Source organism: Protobothrops mucrosquamatus, unplaced genomic scaffold (genome assembly GCF_001527695.2).
Source record: "Protobothrops mucrosquamatus isolate PMUCROS unplaced genomic scaffold, P.Mucros_1.0 scaffold109, whole genome shotgun sequence".
NCBI classification, from domain to species: domain Eukaryota; kingdom Metazoa; phylum Chordata; class Lepidosauria; order Squamata; family Viperidae; genus Protobothrops; species Protobothrops mucrosquamatus.
Genome location: NW_015386481.1, coordinates 143,769 through 168,205, shown reverse-complemented (window position 1 = coordinate 168,205; position 24,437 = coordinate 143,769). Strand labels below are relative to the sequence as shown.

Here is a 24,437-nt window from a genome sequence, read left to right as displayed (position 1 = left end):
TCGGCCGTGCTCGCTCGGCTTCTTCGGAATAAGCTTTAAAGCAAGCGAACGGGAGAGAGAGAGAGAGAGGCGGGTGGGAGGATCAGTCCCAGATTGACTGGGGGCCCCCCCGATGCCCCCCGTTATTAAGAGCGGTAGTCCTTTTTGCTGTAAGGTTTATTGCCCAAAATGCTATCGATTTCATGGATAATGGAAGAGGAGAGTTTGGAAAGAACCTGTTGAGAAACAAGGATAAAAATTAAAGGTAGCATAAATTTATATTCTCGCCTCTTTATCCTTGCCGGCATCTTATCTAGGAAAAAACATTCTTAAATCTATCTATCTATCTATCTATCTATCTATCTATCTATCTATCTATCTATCTATCTATCTATCATCTATCTATCTATCTATCTATCTATCATCTCTCTCTCTCTTTATCTTATCTATATCTATATCTATCTATCTATCGATAGAGATGGATGGATGGATAGATAGATATAGTGGCTTGGTTCCCGAAGACATGGCGATCTGTAAAATATGCAGGCATTTTAGCCTTTCTTAAATTTATATATATAAATTTATTTATTAAATTATTTATTCCCTGGTGCTCACGTCTATTGACTGACTTTGAACATGGATATACCCGGGGATCACATTTTTAAAGTAATTTCGGATATATATATATATATATATATATAAAATTTAAATTTTAAGATTACTTTTAATTTCCACCCCCCCGCCTTTAAAAGACCCCCCCTTTTTTCTCACCTGTATTGCTCCAATATTCTCCATCAACTGATCCGCGTTGGATGCTCCTAGCAAGACGGAACTGACGCTCTCGTTGCGTAAACACCACGCTGGTGAGAAATTCACTACATGAACTGCTGTTAAATCCAGGACTTCCTGCATTGAACTGATATACCTTGACGGGCTAGCAGAAATACCAAACCGGGACTTCTAACATAACAACGGCAAAGGTGTGGTTCCACCAATCTGCAATGGGTTGTGACACACAATGCCCGTACAATGGCTCAGTGCCTGTGGAACTCCCTGCCGCAAGAACCACAGCTGGACGAGAAGGCGAGCCCCCCTCCCCCCGTTCCCTGCGGAACTCCCCGCCACAAGATCCGAAGTTGTTGGACGAGAAGGCCAGCCCCCACTTACCAATGGCGAGCTGCGGGAGGGTGCAGCCCAGCCGCTCGGCGATCGCTTGAAGCTCCTTCAGCTTTGCTTGCTGCCGTCGGCCTTCCTCGCTTAAAATCTTGTCCTTCAGCCACTGGTAACCCTAAGACGGGAGGAAGAAGATGGAGCGGCCATGATTGACGCTTCCCCCTCCGGGGAGTCAAAAGTGGAGAAAAGGAGGAGAAGGAAGCTTACTTTGAGCGACGCTCGTGAGTAGGGTGGGATCCCACCGTCGTACTTCCCCGAAACGATGCCACACGCCAGCGGGGACCACGTCATGGCTCCCACGCCTGGGAGAGGAAGGAAGAAAAGATGGAGAGGTTGCACGGCTGAGTAACTAAATTGTATCGACTAGGTTCATACAGCCTGAATAGAGGGAAGCTAAAGAACGGGATTTCCTGCTTGAGCAGGGGGTTGGACTAGAAGGCCTCCAAGGGCCCTTCTAACTCTGTTTTTCGCTTGGGTGGCGGGACGGCGGCCTGCAACGGATGGGGAGGGGGGCTCACCGATCTTGTGGAAAAGTTCCGGAAGTTGAACTTCAACCTTCTCCCGCTGGAACATGTGATATTCGGCTTGCTCACAAATCGGAGGGATCAGGTTGAACTGCCGAGCTACCGAATACGCTTCCTGCAAGGGATGAGGGCAACTCAGAACACGGGAAAGATGGAGAAGAAGGGATCCGTCACTATGCAGAACCTCTAACTAGGTTAGGTATGGAGGACAAACGTCCATGGAGATTCTCCATCATCCAAGTCCTGGTTGTCCCAAAAGTGCTGGACTTTTTTTTTTTCTTTGAAGACATGTCGCCTCTCATCCCAGAAGCTTCTTCAGCTTCTGGAGAACTGAATCGTTCTGAAGAACTGAAGGAAGCTTCTTGAATGAGAAGTGAAACCTCTTCAACGGTTGTAAGTCACGGTCGTCGAGGTAAAGAGAGCGAAAAACCCCCGCCTATCGGAGGAGGAGAAGCAGGATGAATGCGGTACGTGGACGAAGAAAAACCGTTGGGGAAGACGAGCAAGTTTTTGATTTTTTCCGCGATTCCACAACTCGTTTCGCTACTTCCAATCCCTATAACCTGGCTTGTCCACCTGGGCAAAACCGAATTAAACGAGAAAAATGACTTTTTTTTCCTTAATCAATTGGATTGGCAAGCGTTTAATTATGGGCACGAGCTGGTGGGAGGAACGTACCATAATCTCCATGGAACTCCACCGCGACGTCCCCCAGTACATCGCCATCCCTTGGTTGATGACGTGGGTCATGGCTCGTACGGTCTCTGGGAAAAAGAAAAAAGAACGAGACGACAGAGAGGAGGGGACAAAAAAAAAAAAGGAAGTGGTTAATCCGAAGAGAGGCAAAACAAACCGGCCGTCCAACTGAAATCAAGGCCACAACATCAAACGGGAGACAGGAGAGGAGGGGAGGGGGCAGGAGATCGGGCGACATCTTCCAAGCAATGCCAATCGAGGCCTCGGAAAATCGGAGGAAACGGGAGGCCTTTCCACGAGAAAACCGAGTCGGGATGGCTATTTTATTTTTCCTTTTCAAATAAAGTGTTTTGTGCTTTCGGCGTTCCTTGCAAGATGTCAACTAAAGGGGCAGTGGTTATTATTTTGATACTCCTTTTTCATTCTTTGCGTCCTTTGGCATTTTATGGCGAACTGCTCGTCCTCGGAGGAAAGGGAGCTTCCGCCAATCAGAATGAAAAGTCTCCAAAGCGAAAAAGGGGGACGAGTTTAAAAAAAGAAAGGAAAAGAAAAAGAAAAGAAGAAAGGAAGGAAGGAAATGCTGGGGATTTCTGTCCCATAAAATGCCGCTGGGATGCAGTGAAATCAAAGGATGGGTACCTTCGATGACGAATATTCGCGACTTGGAACTAAAGGGGTTCCCTGGTGATAGAAAACAGATTAGAGAGAGGGGAGAATTTAGAGCGGGAAGCCTGCTCGTCATCCAGGGAGTGGGAGAGCAGCAGCCCCCTCCCCTAATTCGGACCCTGCTCCTCCAGGAGAGAGAGGGAGGCTGGCTCCACTACGCCTCCAGCGGTTCCCGAATTCTCTGGCCAAGAACGCTAGCGGGGCCCTGTTACCCTTCACAGTGTCGTGTTGCACATCCTTAACCATTTACTCGCAGGATCCAAGGGACGGATTCACACAACTCCTGAAGCCAGCAGAAGAGCCCCTAACCCAAGTTAATCCGAATTTCGACGGCATTTTTTCCCCCCCAACCTTTGCTTCCTGCTGGCTGGGCCAAGTTGGGTCATTAGAGGCAGAGCTTGACTTACGACGATTCGTTAAATTTATGTCGAGCAGCTCTTCATTCAGTGACCGTTCCAACTTAACCACGGCGCTATAAAAAAGGGACTTAAAACCGGCCCTGGTGCTTACGACTGTCGCAGCGTTCTCCGAGGTCACACAATTGCGTTTGGGTGTCTATGTTTGCAGCATCCCGGGGTCACAGGGTGACGGGCGATTTCCCACTGGCTTCCACTATCCTAAATGGTACAGTTGGCAACTATCTAATCAGGATCACGGGATGCTGCGAGGGTTGTTTAAGGGCAGGGACTCGTTGTAAGTCACTTTATACCAGGGCCAAGTTTGCGAAATAAACGGTCGTAAGGCGAGGACTGCCCGTATGGCCGGTGAACCTTTTAAAAGGCAAGAAGCGAGAGGTTGTGCTTATTTCATTTTTTAAAGGCCTCTCCTAGGTCAACCGGGAAATCAAAACTCTTCTGTTCTCTTGATCTTAAAATACATTTAATCTTCATCTGAAAATAGATTTAATCTTATCTTAAAATACGTCTAAATTAGATCTTACCTTCCATCGGGGTGTTGGGATCCGGCCGATTGGCAAACACCACATCCACGTAGTTCAGCTGCAGCCGTTCTAGGGAGCCCTTTAAACCTGGGGGGGGGAGAGAAAAGCGTCACCCCCCCCTTGCAATAAAATGATTAAACATAAAATAAGACTCCATTTCGAACGGCTCCTCGCTTGCTCAGGAAATACAGGAAGTCCTCGGCTTACGACCACAGCTCAACCCCAAATTTCCATCGCTAAGAGAGATAGTTAAGCGGGTTTTTGCCCCATTTTATGACCTATCTTGCCACAGTGGTTAAGCATTAAGTCCTCGACTTACAACTGTTCATTTAGTGACAGTTACGACAGCACTGAAAAAAGCCACCAGGGACCTTTTTTTCATACTTACGACCGTCGCAACGTCCCTTGGTCACGTGATCAACATTCGGACCCATTTCTGAATCAGAAATTACATTTTGGGGATGAAGAACGGAAGGAGGCAGCATTTACCTTCTATAATGTGCTTTCTGGAGAGGCCTCTTTCTGTCTCGGCTCTGGGAAGAGAAACGAAGAGAAGGATGAAGTGATAAAACAGGCTGTCCTCATTTTACGACCGTCCACTTAGCAACGGTTCCAAGTTACCCCCTGCCTGAAAAAAGGAGAGTTACGGCTTGGATCCGAAATTCTGACAGTGCCCCAGCCGTTTGTCGAACGATTGCCCTTAAATAAGTGGAATAAAATAGTAAATAAAATAATACGTACTTCCCTCCCCAAAAGATTTTGGTTGTGATCACTAAACTGGACCGCCTAGAAGGAAAAAAAACAAGAGAGGAACACGGATTAAACAGCGCTCAATGCTCCAATTTTGCTTTGGTTTGATTTGAGACAGGCCCACCCTGCAGGGCTGTTTTCAGCACCTCTATCGCCAATGTCAGTTCCCATTTAGCCCGAGCGGACTTCAACTCCCAGCTGGCTGGGGAATTCTGGGAAATGAACACACTGAGGAAAGCTTATCTAAAATTCTAAGTATGTATTGTAGTCTTGATATAACAACAACAACAATAGTAAAGTTGGAAGGGACCTTGGAGGTCATCTAGTCCAACCCCCTGCTCAGGCAGGAGACCCCTATACCATTTCAGACAAATGGCTTGTCCAGTCTCTTCTTAAAAACTTCCAGTATTGGAACATTCACAATTCTGGAGGCAGGCTGTTCCACTGATTAAGTTTCCTTTATCAAGATTCTAGTCCATGTGAGGCCGTGAAAGGCAGCAGACTCAAGAACGCTCACGCAAAAGGAAATTGGTTGCAGGAAAAGCAGTTACCTCCATCCTTTTTTTTTGATAATGTTGCCTAGGACGACTTCAGCTCTACAGAATAGGGAAAAAAAAAAAAAGAGAGAGAGAGATGAACAGGAACTCATAAAAACCACTGCGGGGGAACTCCGCAAAAAGCAGGTCAGGCTTTTTGGCTCAGAAAAAAGAGGGCCGAGGGATTTTAAGATCTGGGTCCATATTTGTGACTTGGCATCAGGAGCTGCCCCAAAATTGCATCCTCCTCTTCATTTAGGAAGAGAACGCAGACTCATGCAGAGACACATCAGTTGACCGAACTGACTCCTTGCAGGATGATCAATTGCAAAAACCCGGATGGGCGAGACTAAGAATCACAAAATATTTTTGTGCTGTTCTTTCCCACCCACCCCATTTTATAAGCTGCCCAGGGTCTATTCGGCCAAGGTTAAGCTTTACGACAGCCCTGCACGGCAGGCCAATGGGAAAGGGTGGAAGAGAAACACCAAACCAATGGATAGTTATCCACTTACAACTCTTTGTTTAGCGAGGTTGTAACTGTTGTTAAGTTGAGGACTACCCTTGTGTCCAATGCTTCTCTTCCACCCTTTCCCACGGGCCTACCGTGCAGGGTTGTCGCAAGGAACGCAAGCCAGGAGCGTGCCAGACTTACTTCCCTGCGGCGTAGACTTCGGCCGTGTCGAAAAGGTTGATGCCGTTCTCGTAGGCGAGGGTCATCAGCTGCTCAGCCACCTGCAAGACAGACAGGGATGGGATCCCGGGAACCCAGCCGAATAAGCCACGATTGCTAGTCTCATCCCCTGGGATGTGAGGTTTCGAGGGGCCCAGCTCCCTCCCCTTAAAGCAAAATAAAATCTAAAAATAATAAAATAAAATAAAATACAAAGCTCTAAATACTATATAAAAAAATAAAATCGGCTCTAAAATATTTTTTTTTAAAAAAAACAAGCCATAAAAAATAAAATAAGCTACCAAACGTACAAAAACGACATCCTAAAAAACTTAAGTGGTAAAAAAATCCTCACCTCGTCTGTTATCTGTCCTCCGAAAGTCACCCATGTTCCTATAGGAATAAAAATCAATATTTTATTTAATAATTAGATCAGTTAATTATGATTATTATTTTAGTACCCCAGGAAACGGGTAGAATTGGATTTGAGGAGATAAACAGGAGACCCACAAAAACCCTCACACCCACGTTCGCTCACCTAAGCCGAGGCAGGAAACCCGCAGTCCAGACTTCCCGAGGTTTCTGAAACACACATACACACACAAACAAGCATGTGAAAAAGAGGATTTTTTTGCTGGCGACTGTGCTGATGCTGGCTTGCGAGGAAACACACAAACACATCCAGCGTGTGCTGCAGCTGAGTCTTTAAACCGACATTGTGAAAATCTGGGCAGAAAAAACCTATTTCAGGTAATCCCTGATTCCAATCGCTATTCGTTCAATGACTGTTCCACGTTACGACAGCACTGACTCATGACCTGCTCCTCACACTTACGACCGTGCCTCGCAATTACGACCCTTGTGGCATCCCCCTGGGATCAAAATTCGGGCACGTGGCGACTCACAACAGTTCATTTAGTGACCGTTTGACGTGACAACAGGGACCTCGGACCCTTTTTTCACACTTAACGACCGTTGTGGCATCCTCAAGGTCACGTGATCAAAATCCACTTGGCAACCGACTCGTATTTACGACGGTTTTGCAGTGTAGTGTCCCGGGTCCCCTTTTGCCACAAGCAAAAGTTCTACTTCACCACCATGTGACTCATTTAACAACCGCAGTGGAGTCAACCAGAAAGGTCATAAAACAGAGCAAACTGTCTCCGGGGCTCCGTTGTGGTCGTTAAGTCGAGGACCGCCTGCCGGGGAAACCCCCCCTGCCCGCTCTGCCCCCTACCTGTGCTTCATGCCGGGCTGCTTGGTGGCTGCCGGGCCAGAGGGGGCCACGCTCTGGGTGGACAGCTGGCCGAGGCTGTGGGCCACCATGGCCACCGCCCGAAAGCGGCCCCGGGCCCCGGGGCTCCCCGCATTCTGCCGGCTGAGCCGCTCCTCCGTGCTCCGGCTCTTGACGTTGTGCTCCGAGCAGGCGAAGGAGACTTGCATGCCGGCCACTGAGCCGGCGCCCTTTCGGAGACGGAATGGCAGGGGGCAAAAAAAAAATCCTTTTCTCGGATGGGACGAGCGGCAGGAGACGGGTCCGGTCAAAGGGGGGGAGGGGGCAGCCCCTCGGAGGCCTCACCCCGAGTGAGCCCCAGCTGGGGTGGGGGGGCAGCTCCAGAAAAAGGAGGGTTGTGCGAATGCCAGATCCGTCCGGCTTGTGGCTGGAGAGGCAGCTGGAGCAGGGAGGCTTCTCCGAGTCTGCCACGCACGGCTGCTCCTGCTCCTTGGCGCCCAGAGAGACCGCAAGCCTCGTGCACACACACACACACACACAGACACACACACCCGGAGAGACACAAGCTGTCCTTTCACAACGGGCTGGGCTGTTTCGTCTTCCCGCTGCTCCTCCCCTCCATGGAGGAAGGAAAGCTGCAGGTCATCAGCGGGCTCTCCAGAGGGAGGGGGCAGCCTCTGCCCTCCCCCCAGGTTTTCTCCCCCCTCCTTTTCTCTCTTCCTCCTCTTCTTCTCCACTCTTCTTTCCCTCTTCCTCCCCTTCTCCTCTTTTCATCTCCTTCCCTTCTTCCTTCTCTGCTTCCTCTTCCTCTACTCTTTCTTTCCTCTTTCTCTCCTTCCTCTTCCTACTCTCCTTTCTCCTCCTTTCCTCTGCCTCTCCTCCTCTTTTTGTCCCCTTCCCTTCTTCCTTCTCTTCCTTCTTCTCCTCCCCTCCTCTTCCTCTCCTCCTTTTCCTTCTCTTCCTCTTCCTCCTCCTCCTCTGCAACAAATACAAGTCAGTTGCCAAGTGGCTGGATTTTGATTGTTCTGGATGCTCCGTCACTGGAGGCTTCCAGGAAGAGACTAGACAGAACTACTGGTCTGAAATGGTCTCCGTGGTGTCTTGCTTGAGCAGGGGGTCAGACTAGAGGACCTCCGAGGTCCCTCCCGACTCTCTTATTGTTATTTTTCTTCGGATAATTTGTAACAACAGGCAGGTCGCACAGGACGCCCCACCCCCCCATATCTTCCCCCACCCCAAAACAATTCTCTCTCTAAACCCAGTGAGGCTTTTGCCAATTTTTATTTTGAATTTCTCAGCGGCAAGCGGAGGCTCCCTTTGCTCCTAAGGCCTTTTCTGGTTTGTTTTGTTTTTAATTTATTTATTTGCAAGAGATGAATAATATATCAGCCCTTATTAGAAAGCCTGTAACCCAACACTTTTCCAAATGTCCTTCCATGCACCCGGAGTCATAAACAGAGACCTCTGCAATATTCATGGCAACTCAGGGAAAGAAATACAATATTTATGGCGCGCCGCCCGGTTCTGCCCTCTGAGTCAAAGCAGGTGCCCGGCGGGGTGCTTCTTGCAAAAAGGGTTTGTGTGTGTGTGTGTGTGTGTGTCTCCATGTGTGTTTGTGTGGGTGTGAGAATTAAGAGACATCCCCTACTGGGCCATCTGGACACAGTGTCCAAAAATGGCACCTAAAGCTTTGGAAATCCCCTTTTTTTCCCCCTCCAAGGAAAAATGGACAATTTGACAACCTTGCTGGTGGCTGGGAAGTTAGGAGAAGGGAAATAGAAGGGGCAGGAATGGAGGAAGAACCGGTTTCTTGGACGGAAGTAAAATAAAATAATAGAAAACAGAACAGAACAGAATAGAGGATGGGATGGGATCTGCCTGGAAGCTGCCATAAACTCTGTCTCTGCAGGGTTGGCAAGACAGGCCCTCAAATGGGGCAAAACACACTTAAAGACCGTCTTGCTTAGCATGGAAATACTGTGCTCAACTGTGGCCGTAAATTGAGGATTTATCAAGATTTATTGCAAATGTTAAGAAACCAGCATATATTTTCTCTGTTCAGACAGTGCCACCTAGTGGCAAGCAAAGGAGCTACACAAACAATTCAGAAATATATTGCTCCCTCATCCATCTATATCCATTTGTCTATTATCTATCTATCTATCTATCTATCTATCTATCTATCTATCTATCTATCTATCTATCTATCTATCTATCTATTTATCTATCTATCTATCTATCTATCTATCTATCTAACCATCCATCCATCCATCCATCCATCCATCCATCCATCCATCCGTCATCTATCTATCTACCCGTCTATCCATCCAATCTCTATCATCTATCTATCCATCCATCATCTGTCAATCCATCTGTCATCTATCTATTAATCTGTCTATCATCTATCTACCCGTCCATCTTTCTGTCATCTATCAATCCATCTACCTGTCCATCCATCCATCCAGCAAATTGAATGGTTTCTACGGGAAATTTGCACACACACACACACACACCCCGGCCCTCTCACAACCCCCAAGTGCAAGAGCAACGCATCTCGCGAATGTCCCTCAAATTCTCTGAAAATAACATCAGAAGCCGGGTCTTTTCACCCCACAATCGGGGAAAAAAATAAAATAAAATTAAGCGGAGCGATATTTCTGCTTAGCGCTCGGTTGCAAAAAAATAAAAATAAATGCAGAACAGGACTGGAGGAGAAAAGGACGCGTGAGAAGCTTTATATCCAAATATATTTTATTCTTTATACCGTTTCCATCTTCCCTTAAACTATGAACACAATCCACTATGGGCCGAGAGGATTCAGCGTCTCCACTAGATAAATCGGCCAACTAAATAAATCGGCCAAACTAAATAAATCGGCCAAACTAAAACGAGCCAAGTCCAGTTGACTCCTGAAAAAGCACCATTGGGATGAAATGCGAACTTCCTCAAACCTCCCTTCCCCTCAAAAAAAATAATAAGAAGTTGCCCAGGCCCCAATCCACATATCAAAGGATAAGGTCTGCAAAGACGAGCGTCAGCGTGCGGGGAAAAAAACCCGTGCGGCTTACCGATACTTCATGCCCGTCGTCTGCGCCGTGCACTCGTCCAGAGACAGGCCGTGCATCCGGAGAAACTCTTCCCTGATCCGCGTCTGGGCCGCCGCCCGGATTTCCCTAAATTTCTGCAGCTCGATGTTGTCGCTCTGGGGCAACTGCTGCAGGCCCCACTCGGAGTGGGAGCGGCTGGCCACGCTCCGCAGGCTCCCGCTGCACGCCATGGACAGCATGGTGCCCTCGGCCGGAGGACCTGCACGGGGTCCGGGGACGAGAGGGGGTTCGCCTTAGATCGCTCTCGCCGCGGCTGCCGGCAATCTTGCCTTCCCTTCGGCTCTCGCACCGGTGCCTGGTTGGTGACCAAGACTGCAAGCATTGGTGTCCTCGCCCGGAGCAGAAAAGGATTATGGGTAGTCCTCGGCTTGCAACGGGTTTGGTGACCGGCACTGAAAAAAGGGACTTGGGGTCGGTCCTCACACTTACGACTGTCGTGGCATCTGCAGTCATGTGATTATAAAACCCAGATGCTTTGCAATCGGCTTACAAGTTTGTTTAGTGACCATTTGGAGTTACAACGGTGCTGAAAAAAGCGACTCAGGGCCGGTCCTCGCACCTACGACCGTCGCAGATTCCCCCAATGGTCACGTGATCAAAAATTGGACTCTTGGCAAACGACTCGTATTTATGACGGTCACAGCGTCTGGGAGAGGGGGGTCATGTGATCCCCTTCTGCGACCTTCCGACACGCAAACGCAAGAGGGGAACCGGATTCACTCAACTGCTTGTGTTATTAACAACTGCAGCGATTCGCTTATTGGTGGCCAGAAAGGTGGTAAAATGAGGCAAAAGTCAGCTAACTATCTCACTTAGCAACAGAAATGTCGGCTTCGATTTTGGTTGTTAAGTCGAGGACTCCCTGTGAGGTGGAACAGCCTCTAAACCTCACTTTTTCAAACTTCGCCACTGGGAAGATGGGTGGAATTCTCTGCGACACTCCCAAGCCCCTGTTTTTTTTTACCAGGATGTGGGGAAGCTTGCAGGCTTTTTCACCAAGGGACACTGTCTGGATGCAAAAGGGTCCCGGGCCCCGAATTAACCCACTCGCGGCTAATTTCAACCGAGCTGTCAACCAGGAAAAAAAAATTAAATTAATTAAAGCCAAATCATAAAAAGACAAGCGGACTGCTCAAAGTTGCAACCGAAAAACGAGGATAAATTAATCCTGGCTTGTGAGAGAGAGAAAAAAGAAATAGAAATATCGAGGCATGCACCATTTTGCACGCACATCCACCGCTCTACTGCTAACCTGAGGTGCAACAATGAGGTGATTCTATTTCAAGAGATGGGGGTGTGTGTCCAGGAAACACCCCATCCATCCTTCCCCCACCCCCAAAAAAATTAAGCAGAGAGAAACTCAATCCTGATGGACAAAAAGAATACACCCTGATGCCGTGAGCTTGCCTATTCTACAGCCGTCCCACCAAGTTTGGGAATCTTGAGTTTCTTGTAGGGTGGAAAGGAATAGAAAAAAATATCTAATTTATCTAAGTAAATCTGGTTTACTTAGAGGTGGGGGCACCCCGTTCTGTGCCATAAACCACAGTTAAAATGTGCAACTGTGGTCTCAAATTCCCGTACGGGATAGAGACACCGTATAAAGCTCCAAAAGGCACACAATTAAGCTTTTTCAAAGCCACTCTCCGAGCCCAGCCAGCAAAATATCTACAGCTCGGTGTTGTTGGGGTGCTCAGGGACTCCCCAAAATCTAAAACCTGCGATCCCCTTCGCTTCCTTCTTATCCGGAGGTCCGCACTCACCTGGGGTCTGGCGAGCCTGCTCATTAAAAGATAACGTCTTATTAGATATTTTTTTTTCTCTCGCGGACGGGTGCAAAACGGCGCACAGGCGTGGCCGTGCATGCAAGAGTGGGGGGGGTGGGAGGAAAAAAGTCCACTCCAGTTGCGAAAAGCCATTGCGAATCCTCCCGAGAGCCTCGGAGAGAATTTAGCAGGAAATCCATTAAGTCGGTTATGATGATCCGAGCTAAATTATTCAACGGCGTCTCTAGTGCTAAAAAGCTTCTGGCAGAAGAAACTGATTTATGGACGGCTCGGATCGATCGACGGATCGGGCACCTTTTTATTAGCGGGGACTTGCTGTCGCAGGCGGCTCTCCGGCCCCGTGGCCGGCCACGGTGGAGACGATGAGAGAGGATGATGGATGAGACGAGCGAGGAAGGTCTGGGACAGACAGGAGCCCATGATTCGAAACGCCAAATAAATCCCGTTCAGGATGAAAATGGATGATGGGAGAGACGTCCCCCTGGAGGACTTCATGGATCTGTTGGGTTCACTGCCACCTTGGCTCAAATACACCGGTTTGGATTGTAATTGGGACATGAAGTTGGAAAATCCCGGGGAGAGGCTGCTTTAATGAGCTGCTGATGCAGCTGTTTTCATAAGACGCGGAGATGGCTGCTTTGGTGAGCGGCAGGCGTCCGCTTTCATGAGACGGGAACAAGGTTTTTGATTTGCATTTCCGTGTTCTCGGAAGCTCTGCAGACAATGGCAGGGACAGACATGAGTCCGCCATTCAACACAGAAATCCCGTTAAGGGTGGAACCAGACACTAGGAGAGACGTGTGCTGAGATTCCCACGTTTTGCAACGGATGGAGGATTCCTTGGGTCCATTGTGATCTCTGCCACTTTGGCCCAAATTCACCGGCTTGGGTTTTAATTTGGGCATGTACCTGGGAAATCCTGGGGAGAGGCTGCTTTAATGAACTGCTTTCATAAGACGTGGAGACGGCTACTTTAATGTGCGACAGGCGGCCGCTTTCATGAGACGGGAAGAAGGGTTTTGATTTGCACTTCCGTGTTCTCCGAAGCTCTGCAGACAATGGCAGGGAGGGCAGGAGTCCGACATTCAACCCAGAAATCCCGTTAAGGGTGAAAACAGATGATAGGAGAGACATGTCTCCCTCCAACAAGCCAAGATCCCACCCCATCATCCACCTCCTCCACGTCCCTCCCTCCAACAAGCCAAGATTGCCAAACAAAACCACAGACGATGCCAGCTATCCACATCCAGGCAAGAAGCAACCGTGGTCCTCTCTACAAGGAGACGCATTCCAAAGACCCCTAAAGCATCCCCTTGCCTGATGCCCATCCTAGTAAGCCGAGATATCCAGGTCAGTTCTTTGCTTCCCTCCATTGTCCCCCTGCCAACGCAGAGATGACCAAACTGCCTGGCCCCTTTGGCCACAAAGAAGGCCGAAGATACGAGAGACGCTTCTGTTTTTCCTCCCTTCGTCTCTTAATGCATTTTCCCCCAGATTCACACATGCTGGACAGTTTCCCAGTCTCACTCTGGGGAGAAGAGCTAATTAGCCCGGCTTTTGCCAACCCATCAGCAACGACGGACACCAGGGAAGGTGCCAGAAGCTCTGCTAGTTGGCAGAACGTCCCCTTGATGCATCGCCTGGCACCTTCTGCAAAGTGGCCTCACTTTTTTGAGTGTGGGAATCCGGCGGTGGGAATACACTGATGCAAGACGAGCTCCAGTTTTTGTTTTATAGGCAGCCTCAACTTACAACTGTTCATTTAGTGACCGTTCCAAGATACAACAGTGACTTCTGTCTGTTTCTCACTCTTACAACCATTGCCGTATCTCCACCCCCCCCCGCCGGTCACGTGATCAAAATTCGTAGGCTTTGCAACTGGCATGTACTTATGACCTCAGCAAAAATGGTTCTAAAACAGGGTGTGACTCAATGAAGAACTGCATCGCGTTAGTGACGGAGCTTCTTCGTCCCAATTTTGGTCGTAAGACAAGAACCGCCTGTAAAAATGTGCAACTTTTATAATGAGGACGACAGCCTGGAATTTAAAAACCTACCACCCCTTCCGAGCAGGATAATTTTGATTTCTCCTTCCCTGCAAAAACCCGACCAGCCACCAACAGAATAAGTGAGAAAAATCTCATTTTCCCAAGAGGAGACATGCACAGCGGTTGAGGCAAACGGAGGAACGCACAATTAGGGGGTCACAGAGTCGACCTCTTGGGGGAATCCCTGACTTTTGGAAGCCCAGAAACCACCAAGAGGATTTTTAAAAAGGACAAAATTACCTGTAAAACTGGAGCTGTCTTTTCGGACTTCCGTAACGAGCGCTTCGGAAAGCAGAAGGGGAAAGAAAGGAAGAAAGGAAGAGAGATTCCACAAATCACAGATTCTTTTTTTAAAAAAGAAAAGCATAAAGAAAGAGGCAAATATTGGGACAAATCGCATGCCGTCTCCCCAGACGCTCTGCCCTTCCAATCCAAGACTCTATGGTTGGTGGCCTGGTCTTGAGTCAAGAGGGTTGAGTCAACATACTGTCTCCCCAGACACTCTGGCCTTCCAATCCAAGACTCTATGGCTGGTGGCCTGGTCTTGGGTCAACAAACACCCCCAAGTGGAGCAGGTGGGAATTGCAACAGAAAAGAAGCTTGGATATTTCTGACTATCTTTTAATTAGAGAGGATAAATCATGTGCTACTGACATTATTGTACTTCCTTTGCATTTTATTTATTTCTTTATAACCCGCTCGGACGGGACCGATTTGCAAACGACACACACGGCTGGATGACGCTCACACTCACCTGTAAATCATACCTGGGGATCCAGTCTGTCGGATGGAGAATCTGGCCGGGGAGTCCGTGGTGGATTCGGGGTACATGGAGGCAAGCTCCTCCAGGATCCAGATGAATCTTGTTCAGCACCCACTGCAGGAAAGAAAGAAAAAGAAAAAGAAAGAGAGAGAGAGAGAGAGAGAGAGAGAGAGAGAAAGAAAGAAAGAAAGAAAGAAAGAAAGAAAGAAAGAAAGAAAGAAAGAAAGAAAGAAAGAAAGAAAGAACCCATGAATATTCACGCCAGATTTTGCCAGGCAAAATCAATTCACAAATCAATTTAACAAAAAACAAATAGGTAAAATCATTGGCAATCCAGAACTGCCTCCAAGCAGTCATGATCCTTGCTGTCCACAAGAGGGTGCTGCAGACCCCTTAGCTAAAATTGCAAATTGCTATTAAAAAATAACAGGATTCTGCCCCAAATTATGAATGGATAGAATGGATAAATGGATGGATAGATAAATCAGACAGAATGGATAAATCAGACAGAATAGGTGAATTGATGGGTAGATATGGATAAGTAAGACAGACAGATGGATATAGATCGATCGATTGATAGACAGATTTAACAACTGTGACAAGGTCGTAAAATGGGGCAAACCTCCCTTAACTGTCCCGCCCAGCGACAGAAACCCCGGCCTCAATTGTGGGGGTAAGTGGAGGATTCTATTTTCCAGAAAGATCTGCTCTCGCGCCAACTTTGCAGAGGGAGAAACTTCTGAGTGGCTGTAAAACGAGATGGGAGTCAGAAAGGAGAGCCCGAAAAAGGCTGTTTGGTCACAGAGGGAGGACTGGTGCTGGGGGGGGGGGCTTCAAGGTGACATGAAGAGGGGAAAAAGATCCTTGGTTCACAAAGACAGGAGGGAGGGAGGGAGGGAGGGAGGAAAAAAGGAAGGAAGGAAAAGTAAAGGGAGGGAGGGAGGATTTAAAAGATTTTTAAAAGGTGGCTTCTGAAATGACCAAGTTTTACAAAAGGCCAACAGGAGAACCTTAGAGCAAGAAAGAAGGTGTGGAATGATTCCCCCCCAACACAGATATTTTAAATAACTTCAAATAGAAAATAAAAACCCTGAGAAATGATGGGAAGGAGATCCGAGGGGTCCAACTGACCGCCTAGGAAGGTCACTGCCCCCCATCTCCCCCCCAAATTGGGCAACTCAGCAACTTGCAAAGCCTCCGGCCCCTCCCCAGCCGCTGAGGCCGTCCGGCCAGCCACACAAGGCAGCCTCACACAATTGCAAACACACAGCCAGGCCCCCCCCGCGGGTCACCCGTAATCAAGAGGTTTCTCAAAATCCTCTTTCGGTCACCCAAAAGTTGGCTGAGCTTCTCTTTCACAAGGTGGATGTCACAAGGGCCAACTGTCAAGTTTTGTGGGTTTTATTTATTTTTTTTTTAAAAATGACTTTTTATGGAACAAGAGGAAAGTGAAGAAAGTTAAAGCCAAAAGGGGAAAAAAAAACAATGAAAAAAGAAGAGGGTTAAGGTTCTATTTAGATCAATCTACATGTCTGATCGGGAAGAGAAATATTTTAAAAGTAGGCTTTATGCCCAATATTTGCTCAAATCTATCTTTTCTTTCTCTTTCTTTGTTTTTCTTTCCTTTCTTTGTGACTCTCTTTTCCTTCCTTCCTTCCTTCCTTCCTTCCTTCCTTCCTTCCTTCCTTCCTTCCTTCCTTCCTTCCTTATGACAACAGATTTCCGTTGCTAAGTGAGACATTTGTTAAGTTTTGTCCCTCTTTTACGACCTTTCTTGCTGCAGTAAAAGGGGGCAAAACTCACTGAAGAACTTCCTCGCTTAGCAACAGGAATCCTGGGGCTCCGCAGCGGTCGTAAGTGGAGGACTCTCTATTTTTTTTTCCTTCTTGTCTTTTTTCCCCTGCCCAGAAAACGTTCACAGCTGCATTATTTGCGCTGAGCGATTCAGCTTTTGGGTCGCAGCTGCGGCCTTCGCCAAGTCGGGGCTGCCAAAAAAAAAAAAAAAAAAAAATTCGATGGGATCAGCGGAGCTATTTATGTTTTTAAGCATTTTGCAGAGAAAGAAAGAAAGAAAGAAAGAGCAGACTGAAAAAAGGCCAGAAATGCAGATATTTTTTTGGGTAGAAGGTGGAAAAGGCCTCTGTGGCTGCATTAGAGAATTTTAAAACATTTAGATCGATCTACATATGTGTGATCAGAAAGAGAAATATTTTAACGGTACATTTGATGCCCTGAACAATATTTACACAAATCTTTCTTTCTTTCTTTCTCTTTTTTCTCCCTTCCTTCCTTCCTATCTTCCTCCCTCCCTTCTCTTTTATTCCGACTTTGAAAGCTTTTTGGCACTTTTGAAATGTGTTATTACATCGTAAGCGTCTGTACGACTGCGATGGGCAGTACAGAAATTTAAGAAATATATAATAATAATAATGATAAAGTTGGAAGGGCCCTTGGAGGTCATCTAGTCCAACCCCCTGCTCAGGCAGAAAACCCTATACCATTTCGGACAAATGGCTGTCCAGTTTCTTCTTAAAAACCTCCAGTGTTGGAGCATTCACCGCTTCTGGAGGCAGGTTGTTCCACTGGTTAATTGTTCTAACTGTCAGGAAGTTTCTCCTTAGTTCTAGGTTGCGTCTCTCTTTGGTTAGCTTCCACCCATTGCTCCTTGTCCTGCCTTCAGGCGCTTTGGAGAATAGCTTGACTCCCTCTTCTTTGGGGCAGCCCCTGAGATACTGGAAGGCTGCTATCCTGTCCCCCCTCGTCCTTCTCTTCGTTAAACTAGACAGACCAATTCCAGCAGCCGTTCCTGATATGTTTTAGCCTCCAGTCCCCTGATCATCTTTGTGGCTCTTCTCTGTACTCTTTCTAGAGTCTCAGCATCTTTTTTACATCGTGGTGACCAAAACTCGTTTGATATGAATCAAACGAGGGACACGTGACCACTGAGAAAGCCCGGCCGTCAGAATTTTGAATCCGAGTCGCAAGTCTCTGACTCGTATTTATGACGGTCGCAGAGTCACGCGATCCTCTTTTGCGACCTCCTGGCTTGCGAAGGCAATGGGGACGCCAGATCCGCTTACCAGCTGTGTTGATAACTTAAGAATTGCACTCGTTGGCTTAACGACGGTGGCAAGAGACAGGTCGTAAAGCGGGGCAAAACACACTTAACCAATGTCTCACTCAGCGACGGAAACTTCGGTCGTAAGTCAAGGACTACACCGGTATTGACAGACGTGTTAAGTGACCAATTTCTCCTTTGGAAAAGCACTCCGATATTCTATTTTTTTATTATTCAGTTCTGATCGAGAGCAAAGGGCCAGGGCTGGTTTTTTAATTGGCCGCAGAGTATTCATTTAGAAAATTTATTCATCGCGGCCACTATTGCTCTGCTGGGAATTACACGCTGAAGATATATATATATTTTTTACAGAAGATAATTGCAATTTTTTTTAACCCTAGTTATTACGACCGGTACACCCCTTTATAAGGGTTTTTCCCTCCAAGAGGGATGGAGATTGCAAGTTCTCTGGGGCAGGGACCGAAAATTACTAATTTTACACCAGGTGGGGGGCAGTTAAACACCTTAAGGATTATTGGGGAGGATCGGTGGAACTGGTAAAATTTGGTGACGGTTCAGATGCAGCGAAAGGACTGGAGCTGGACCAAGTATGACTTGCGTTGACATGCAGAGATGAGATCAGCCACAGAATGGTGGGGGGAGAGGGTGGGGGGGCACCAAATCCCATTGCATTTATCTCATCCAACATCTGATCCCCCCCCAAAAAATATGGGGGTGTCTCCGCCTCAACTAGAATTAGGATGATATTAATCTAAGAAGGGTTATTGCTATTAAAACACAGCATTTTGCCCACCAGGAAAAGCAAAATTGAGAGGGGGCAGGGGAAAAGGGGGGCTTTTTTTGGCTCACTTGCCCACGTGTGTGCACACATCCCCCAAGTGTGTGATTGCACAGTAAGGGCCCCCAACGTTCCTCAACCAGTGTTAATCCTCCCTCCCTTCTTCCTTTGGACGGAAGGACACAAGCACACAACCGATTGCCAAATGCACAAAACCGCACAACCAGCCAGCCAAGAAGGTGGAACGGCTCAGCTTCCTTCCCCCCCCCTTTTTTTTGCACCAATATCCGCCCTGGAAGTCCCCACTGACCCCCCCTCCCTCCTCCTTGCAGCCTGCAACCACACCGCAAACGGCCCTCCTTGCAACAAAACCAGCATTTGGAAATTGACTCACATTGGCAAATGAGTCAATTTCCTACCATGGCTGGCAGCTGTCAAATCCGGAAACCAGCCCCAAATCCCCCTCCGTGCATTGATGGGGAGGGTCTCCCCACCCCTCCCCTTCCGCCAGCAGGCAGGCAAAGGGGTAAGGCCTCCCCTCCTGCATTTGGCAGCCCCTCCCCATGGACGGACGGCGGGCCAGCCAAGGCTCCCAACTTCAGCCTCTCTAGTTGGGGGGGGGGTTTCTCCTCTGCAGGGCACCCCCTCTTCCAGTTCCTTTTTTTGCAAGAAGCAGCTGCGCCTGCTAAAAGGGGGGGGAGAAGAGAGGGCCAGCTGCTTCCTGCATGCATGCATGCATCCTGCACCAAGCTGCTGCAGTGGCGGCGGGCGATGCAGCAGGGGGAGGGGGGACCCCAACCTCTGGTGCTTTGTAGCCTTTGCAAACGGAGGAAGGGGAGGGGGAGGAGGGGGATGTTTTGCAGCCCCCTCCTCCCCCCTGGGGTTGCCTCTTGCTGCAATCGCCCCCCCCCCCATTGCAACCCCTTCCCCACCTGAGATCCCCCCGCTTCTGGAGGCCCTTGCAGCCCCCCCAAAGGAGCTGCACCCCCCCAAGGAAGGAGCACCCCCATGCACGCCCCCCCCCGGGTCCCCGGATCCTACCTGCGGCGGCGGCGGCGGCGGCGGCGGCGGGAGCGGAGCGGCTGGCCGGGATCAAAAACCATCTTCCCCCTCGTGCGAAGAGAGCCCGCCCGCCGGCGCCGCCCATTGGCCCGGCGGCGCCGTCAATCGCCCGCCTGCAATTCGCCCTCGGCCGCCATTGGCAGGCCGGGAAGCGCCTCCCGCTGACCGGCGGGCGGGGCGGCCAATGAGCGCCCTCGCCTGCATCCCTGGCCCCGGGCTGGTACCCAGGTGCGCAGCATCCTTTTGGGCGCATCCTGGCTGCTGCAAGTCGCGATGCTCCCTGGCTGGATGGAGCTTGTAAAGGCGGAGGACCATGCGACCCATGCCAAACCATGGCTTGGGCTCTCTAGGGGGCAGGTGCAAGCCAGGATGGCGTTCTGGCCATCCGGGGTTGTGTAAACCGTGATCTTTGGCTCAGTTACGGACACAGAGAGGACCGTGGCCTTCTTTGCCCGCTTTGAAAAACAAGCCATCTTTAATCCATATGATAAACAGGCATCGAGGTTAGTAGCCCTTGTTAGCAAGTCCAATGACTATGAAATTAGGGTGTGATTTCCTGGTGGTGTGATTTCCATACAGGCAGTTCTCGACTTATAGCAGTTCATTTGGTGACTGTTTGACGTTGAAAAAAGTGACTTATGACCATTTTTCATACTTCTGACCATTGCAGCGTCTCCCGGGTCACGTGATCCCATTTTGCGACTTTCTGACCAGCAAAGTCAGTGGGGAAGGCAGATTCACTTAACCACCATGTGACTCGTTTCACAACTGCAGTGATTCACTTAAATGAAAAGTCATAAAATGGGCCAAAACTCACTTAACAAATTTCTCACTTGTCAGCATAAATTTTGGGCTCAATTGGGCTCGTTAAGTCAAGGACTAGCTGTATTTGTGTTTTTCAATCTCTGTCACTTTAAGATGGGTCTACTTCAATTCCTAGAATTCCCCACCCAGCGTTGATGGGAGTTGAAGTCGACCCACCTTAAAATTGCCAACTTCCAAAAAAACAGGTCTAGAATACTGTTAAACTAAGATCTACAGCATAAAGGACCATTGGCTGGGCTAACCCAACATTGCCAAGCCACAAATTAAGGTTTGCAAGGCCGCTATTGATATAATCCCATGCCTTGTTCTTCTTTGCAGGGTTGTCGTGGTAGAAGAAGGGAGCTGTGGCTATCATCCCGGGTTTCCCCGAAAGTGGAGGCAGCATAAATTCATATGGACACGCTCGGAAGGCAACACCCGCATTCACACGACCAGAAAGGGAGCGCAACGCAACCACGTGTCTTCCCCATCTTTCCCGCGCGCGGGGCTTTGGTTTAGCATCGGGCCACGCCCCTTTCTGGGTCGCCCTTGGCAACGGCTTTGCTACAACACCGAGATGGCGGCCCGCCTGCTGGGTCGAACCATTTACCAGAATTGGGGGGGGGAAGGAAGATAAAAGCCGTGTCGGGAGGGAGGGAAGGAGTAGAGGCGGCAAAGCGAGGAAGGAGAGGACGTTAAAAACGTGGAGGAGCGCAAAGCGAAGCTCAGACAGCTTGTCTCGTCAGAGAGGCTTTAACCGAGGAGCAGAGGGATTGGTGTGATCTCCCCCGCGATGCTAGTGGTACGCCCCGACCAAGATGGCGGCCGCCGACCGAAAGAAGGGGAGCGCGGGAACGGCAGGTGAGGGGAGGAGAATGGGGGAGCCTTTTCTCGGCTCTCCCCATTGGGGGGACGGAAAGGAGTGGCGTCCGCTGATTGGCTGCCGCCAGCCCCGACCTCGGGAGGCTTTGGGAGAGCGCGCTGATTGGCCGGCGGGAGTTGGGGGCCTTCCTGCCCTCCCTCCGCTGTCCCAGGTGGCCCTTCCGCCCACTTCCTCTCAGAAAGCCCCCCCCCAGAACTGACAGAGACAAGGGTGCCTCTGAGCATGTGGAGAGTGCTTTTCCTCCTCTCCCCTCCCAGGACCCCAAAGTTGGAGGGGGGTCTGTTGAGGTGGAAGGGGGTGAAATTAGGTTGCTTATGAAAGCCCCCCCCCCCCAAAAAAAACAAAATGGCTTCAAGAAAAGGCCTTTTAAGTATGTGAGGCTGTGGGGAAGGGCAGCCAGGGATATAAGAGTGTAAAAGGGGGCGACCTTCATTGGTTTCAAACGGGGGGGGTCCCCAAGAAAGTTGGCCAAGGCTGAACTTTCTTGGGAATGACCAGGGTGGGGTTTAAAACCAGGTTACAATGTGGTTTAGTGCAAGGGGGAGATGGAAAATGCGTTCCTTGGGGAGGGCACCCCAAATGCTTGGTGAAAAAGGGGGGGCAGCTTTGTTTTATGGGAGGGTGCATGAGTTTATCTCCTTAAGTGTTTATATATTGCACATATACATACTTTACCTATGTATACATTTATATATTGCATGTATATATATGTGTATATGTTTGTTTTCTATTGTCTTTGTGTTTATTGTATATATGTACATGTTTAGATATTGCATATATGTTTTATATTGCATGTTTATATTGCATATATGTATGCTTATTGCATATAAGTTATACATTGCAACATGTATTATAGGTTTCATATATTTATAGGTATTGTATGCATATGTTTTATACTGCATTTATGTGGGTGGGTGGGTGTGTATCTGGTAGAATACACAGTATCTCAGTATCCACGTGAGTTTTAAAAAAAAATGTTTTTATTTATATTTACCTGTAGTGTGAACAGATTGTGTTTTCAGACATAACATTTGCAGACTTACAGTAACTCTTGAATGAACAGACAAGTTTTGAGGTCATGTGTAGCTTGAGTTGGACAGACCAACATATAAATCCCCACTACATTTGCCAGTTTAAAATCGGCTGGCATGCCCTCCTGGCTAAATTGCTCATCACATTTGGGCCTAAAATTCAGTTAAATTGCATTTTAGAGCCATTCCTTTATTCTGGATTTGTGCTTATTTGTGCAGCCATATAAGAAAGGAAAAAACCAAGAGAGAAACAGCTTGCTTCTAAGAACATTTTGTACTGTGTGTTTTTACTCAGCGGAGCATTTTACTAGCCTAAAAGCATACAAAAATAACAATTTTTCAGGCTAACCTCACGCTGCTGTCGCCTGCCTATTTACGCGGCGTGTTAAAATGCTTGATTAATTCCGCTGTTCTTTTTTGTACTGGGGCAATGCGCAGCTGCTGTTAAAAAAATCAGCAAACGCATCGATATATCCGTGGCTCTTAGTGGGAGGACGAATTACACAATATGTTCTCTCTCTTTTTCCAGTGTTAGCGCATCGCTTGGAACATTAAGTGTGTGGATTTAATGCTTCCAAGGGGAGAAAAAAACAGGGTTTTGGTAGCCTTAAGCTGCTTAGCATCCAGCTTAGCAGGAAAATTCGACGTTTTGCCACTTCCCCAGCTCCTAATAGTGTGTGTTTTTTTTAAAAAAAAATATTGTGTTTCCTAGAGGCAGCGATTAGATGGTGAAAGAAGCAATCTCGTTTTTTTGATGGCAAATTGTGTCAAGAGGTGAGGACTTTCTGATTTTTTCCGGCAAGGAACTTTTATCTGAAAATCTCTATTTTGCAGCTTCATGGGCCACATTCAAGCTGCGCATCCCACAGATTTGATACAAAGAGACTACAAGTACTCAATTTAACAACCACAATTTCTGCTCCTGAGTGAGACATTTATTAAGCAAACTTTATGACCTTTCTTGCCACAATAGTTAAGCGAATCTGTGCCTGTCCAATCTCTTAAGGACTCTCCAGTGATGGAGCACCCGCAACTTCTGGGGAGAAGCCCTTCCGCTGATTAGTTTAATATATTTATTAAATGGTATCATTTACTACATGGAGAGAGTTCCGTGCCATTTACGTTCCACGCAAAACTGAAAGTGTGAATGCAAAAAATTGACTTAAGAATCAAGGATATTTCTTTTGGATTTGGTTTTTTTTTTTTTTATTTTGCAGATTGCTTTGGGGCACTTTTTATTCTTTTTTTCTTCTTCTGGAGTGTGTTTTCTGATGAAGTCAGCTTCTCTTCAGCTCTCCCTGTGAAATCTCTGAATCATTGTGACCTTGCAAAAAAAAAAAAAAAGGCTTAGTGTCAAACGAGCAACTAAATTAAGAGCTGAAATTCGACAGCTCCTGGTGTAGGAAGACCTTGTCCTTCAAACACCATCCCTTCGGTACAAGTTTAAGAGAGTTTTTTGGCTTTAAAGCTGGTACTTTTTATACTTCTACATCAATGTTTTCCCATCTTAGTTTGAAAAAGTGCAGACTTCAATTCCCTGGTGCTAATGCATTCCTTTGGAGGTGTATTTCCATCGTGGCCCGCTTACTCTCTTCTAATCCCTTCCTCTGCAATCTCTCCACTATGGAAAGGGGAAAATGAGAGGGGGGGGAAGCATGGCTGCCTGGGGAATTCTGGGAATTGAAGGCCACACATCTTCAAGCTGCCAAGGTGGAAAAACTCTGCTTTAAAGCCTTCAGGTGTAGAGGTGTGCGGCCATCTTGACAACGATTCAGATTTTCTAGTCCAAACCTACTCTTTTCTCTAAGAAATGAAGCAGAAGGGATCTCTTCCCTACTTACGAAACAATTTTTTGTTATGTGCTTAAAGGCAGGAAGCCCTGAGGCCAAGGTGAAACACGGTGCCACCACACCTGGTCCCCAGG

The 24,437-nt window shown here is 48.0% G+C and overlaps 1 protein-coding gene across 6 annotated transcripts; it reads right to left on the bottom strand.

Moving 5' to 3' along the window:
• Positions 1-106: 106 nt before the first annotated feature.
• On the bottom strand, positions 107-14,976 carry KCNAB2 (potassium voltage-gated channel subfamily A regulatory beta subunit 2). Of its 6 annotated transcripts, none has more exons than XM_015812759.1 (15): positions 14,868-14,976; positions 14,354-14,395; positions 6,476-6,519; positions 6,293-6,330; positions 5,920-5,999; positions 5,280-5,324; positions 4,720-4,764; positions 4,468-4,511; positions 3,979-4,065; positions 2,355-2,440; positions 1,671-1,791; positions 1,360-1,454; positions 1,147-1,267; positions 751-839; positions 107-215 (listed from the first exon to the last, which is right to left on the bottom strand). In XM_015812759.1, the coding sequence occupies exons 1-15, from the start codon at positions 14,942-14,944 to the stop codon at positions 126-128; spliced, it is 1,104 nt and encodes a 367-aa protein (XP_015668245.1). In that variant the 5' UTR covers positions 14,945-14,976; the 3' UTR covers positions 107-125. The 6 variants fall into 6 exon arrangements, with proteins under 6 accessions (XP_015668245.1, XP_015668242.1, XP_015668248.1 ...); XM_015812756.1 differs by lacking the exons at positions 14,354-14,395; positions 14,868-14,976 and adding exons at positions 3,012-3,053; positions 10,240-10,457; XM_015812762.1 differs by lacking the exon at positions 14,354-14,395.
• Between the last annotated feature and the right edge of the window lie 9,461 nt (positions 14,977-24,437).

Coding starts and splice junctions, on each gene's coding strand:
- KCNAB2 (XM_015812756.1), bottom strand. CDS start 10,457: ATGCTGTCCATGGCGTGCAGCGGGAGCCTGCGGAGCGTGGCCAGCCGC. Junction 6,331..6,475: donor GGTTTCCTGCCTCGGCTTAG/GTGAGCGAACGT, acceptor TTATTCCTATAG/GAACATGGGTGACTTTCGGA. Junction 1,455..1,670: donor GGAACTTTTCCACAAGATCG/GTGAGCCCCCCT, acceptor TTCCTCTCCCAG/GCGTGGGAGCCATGACGTGG.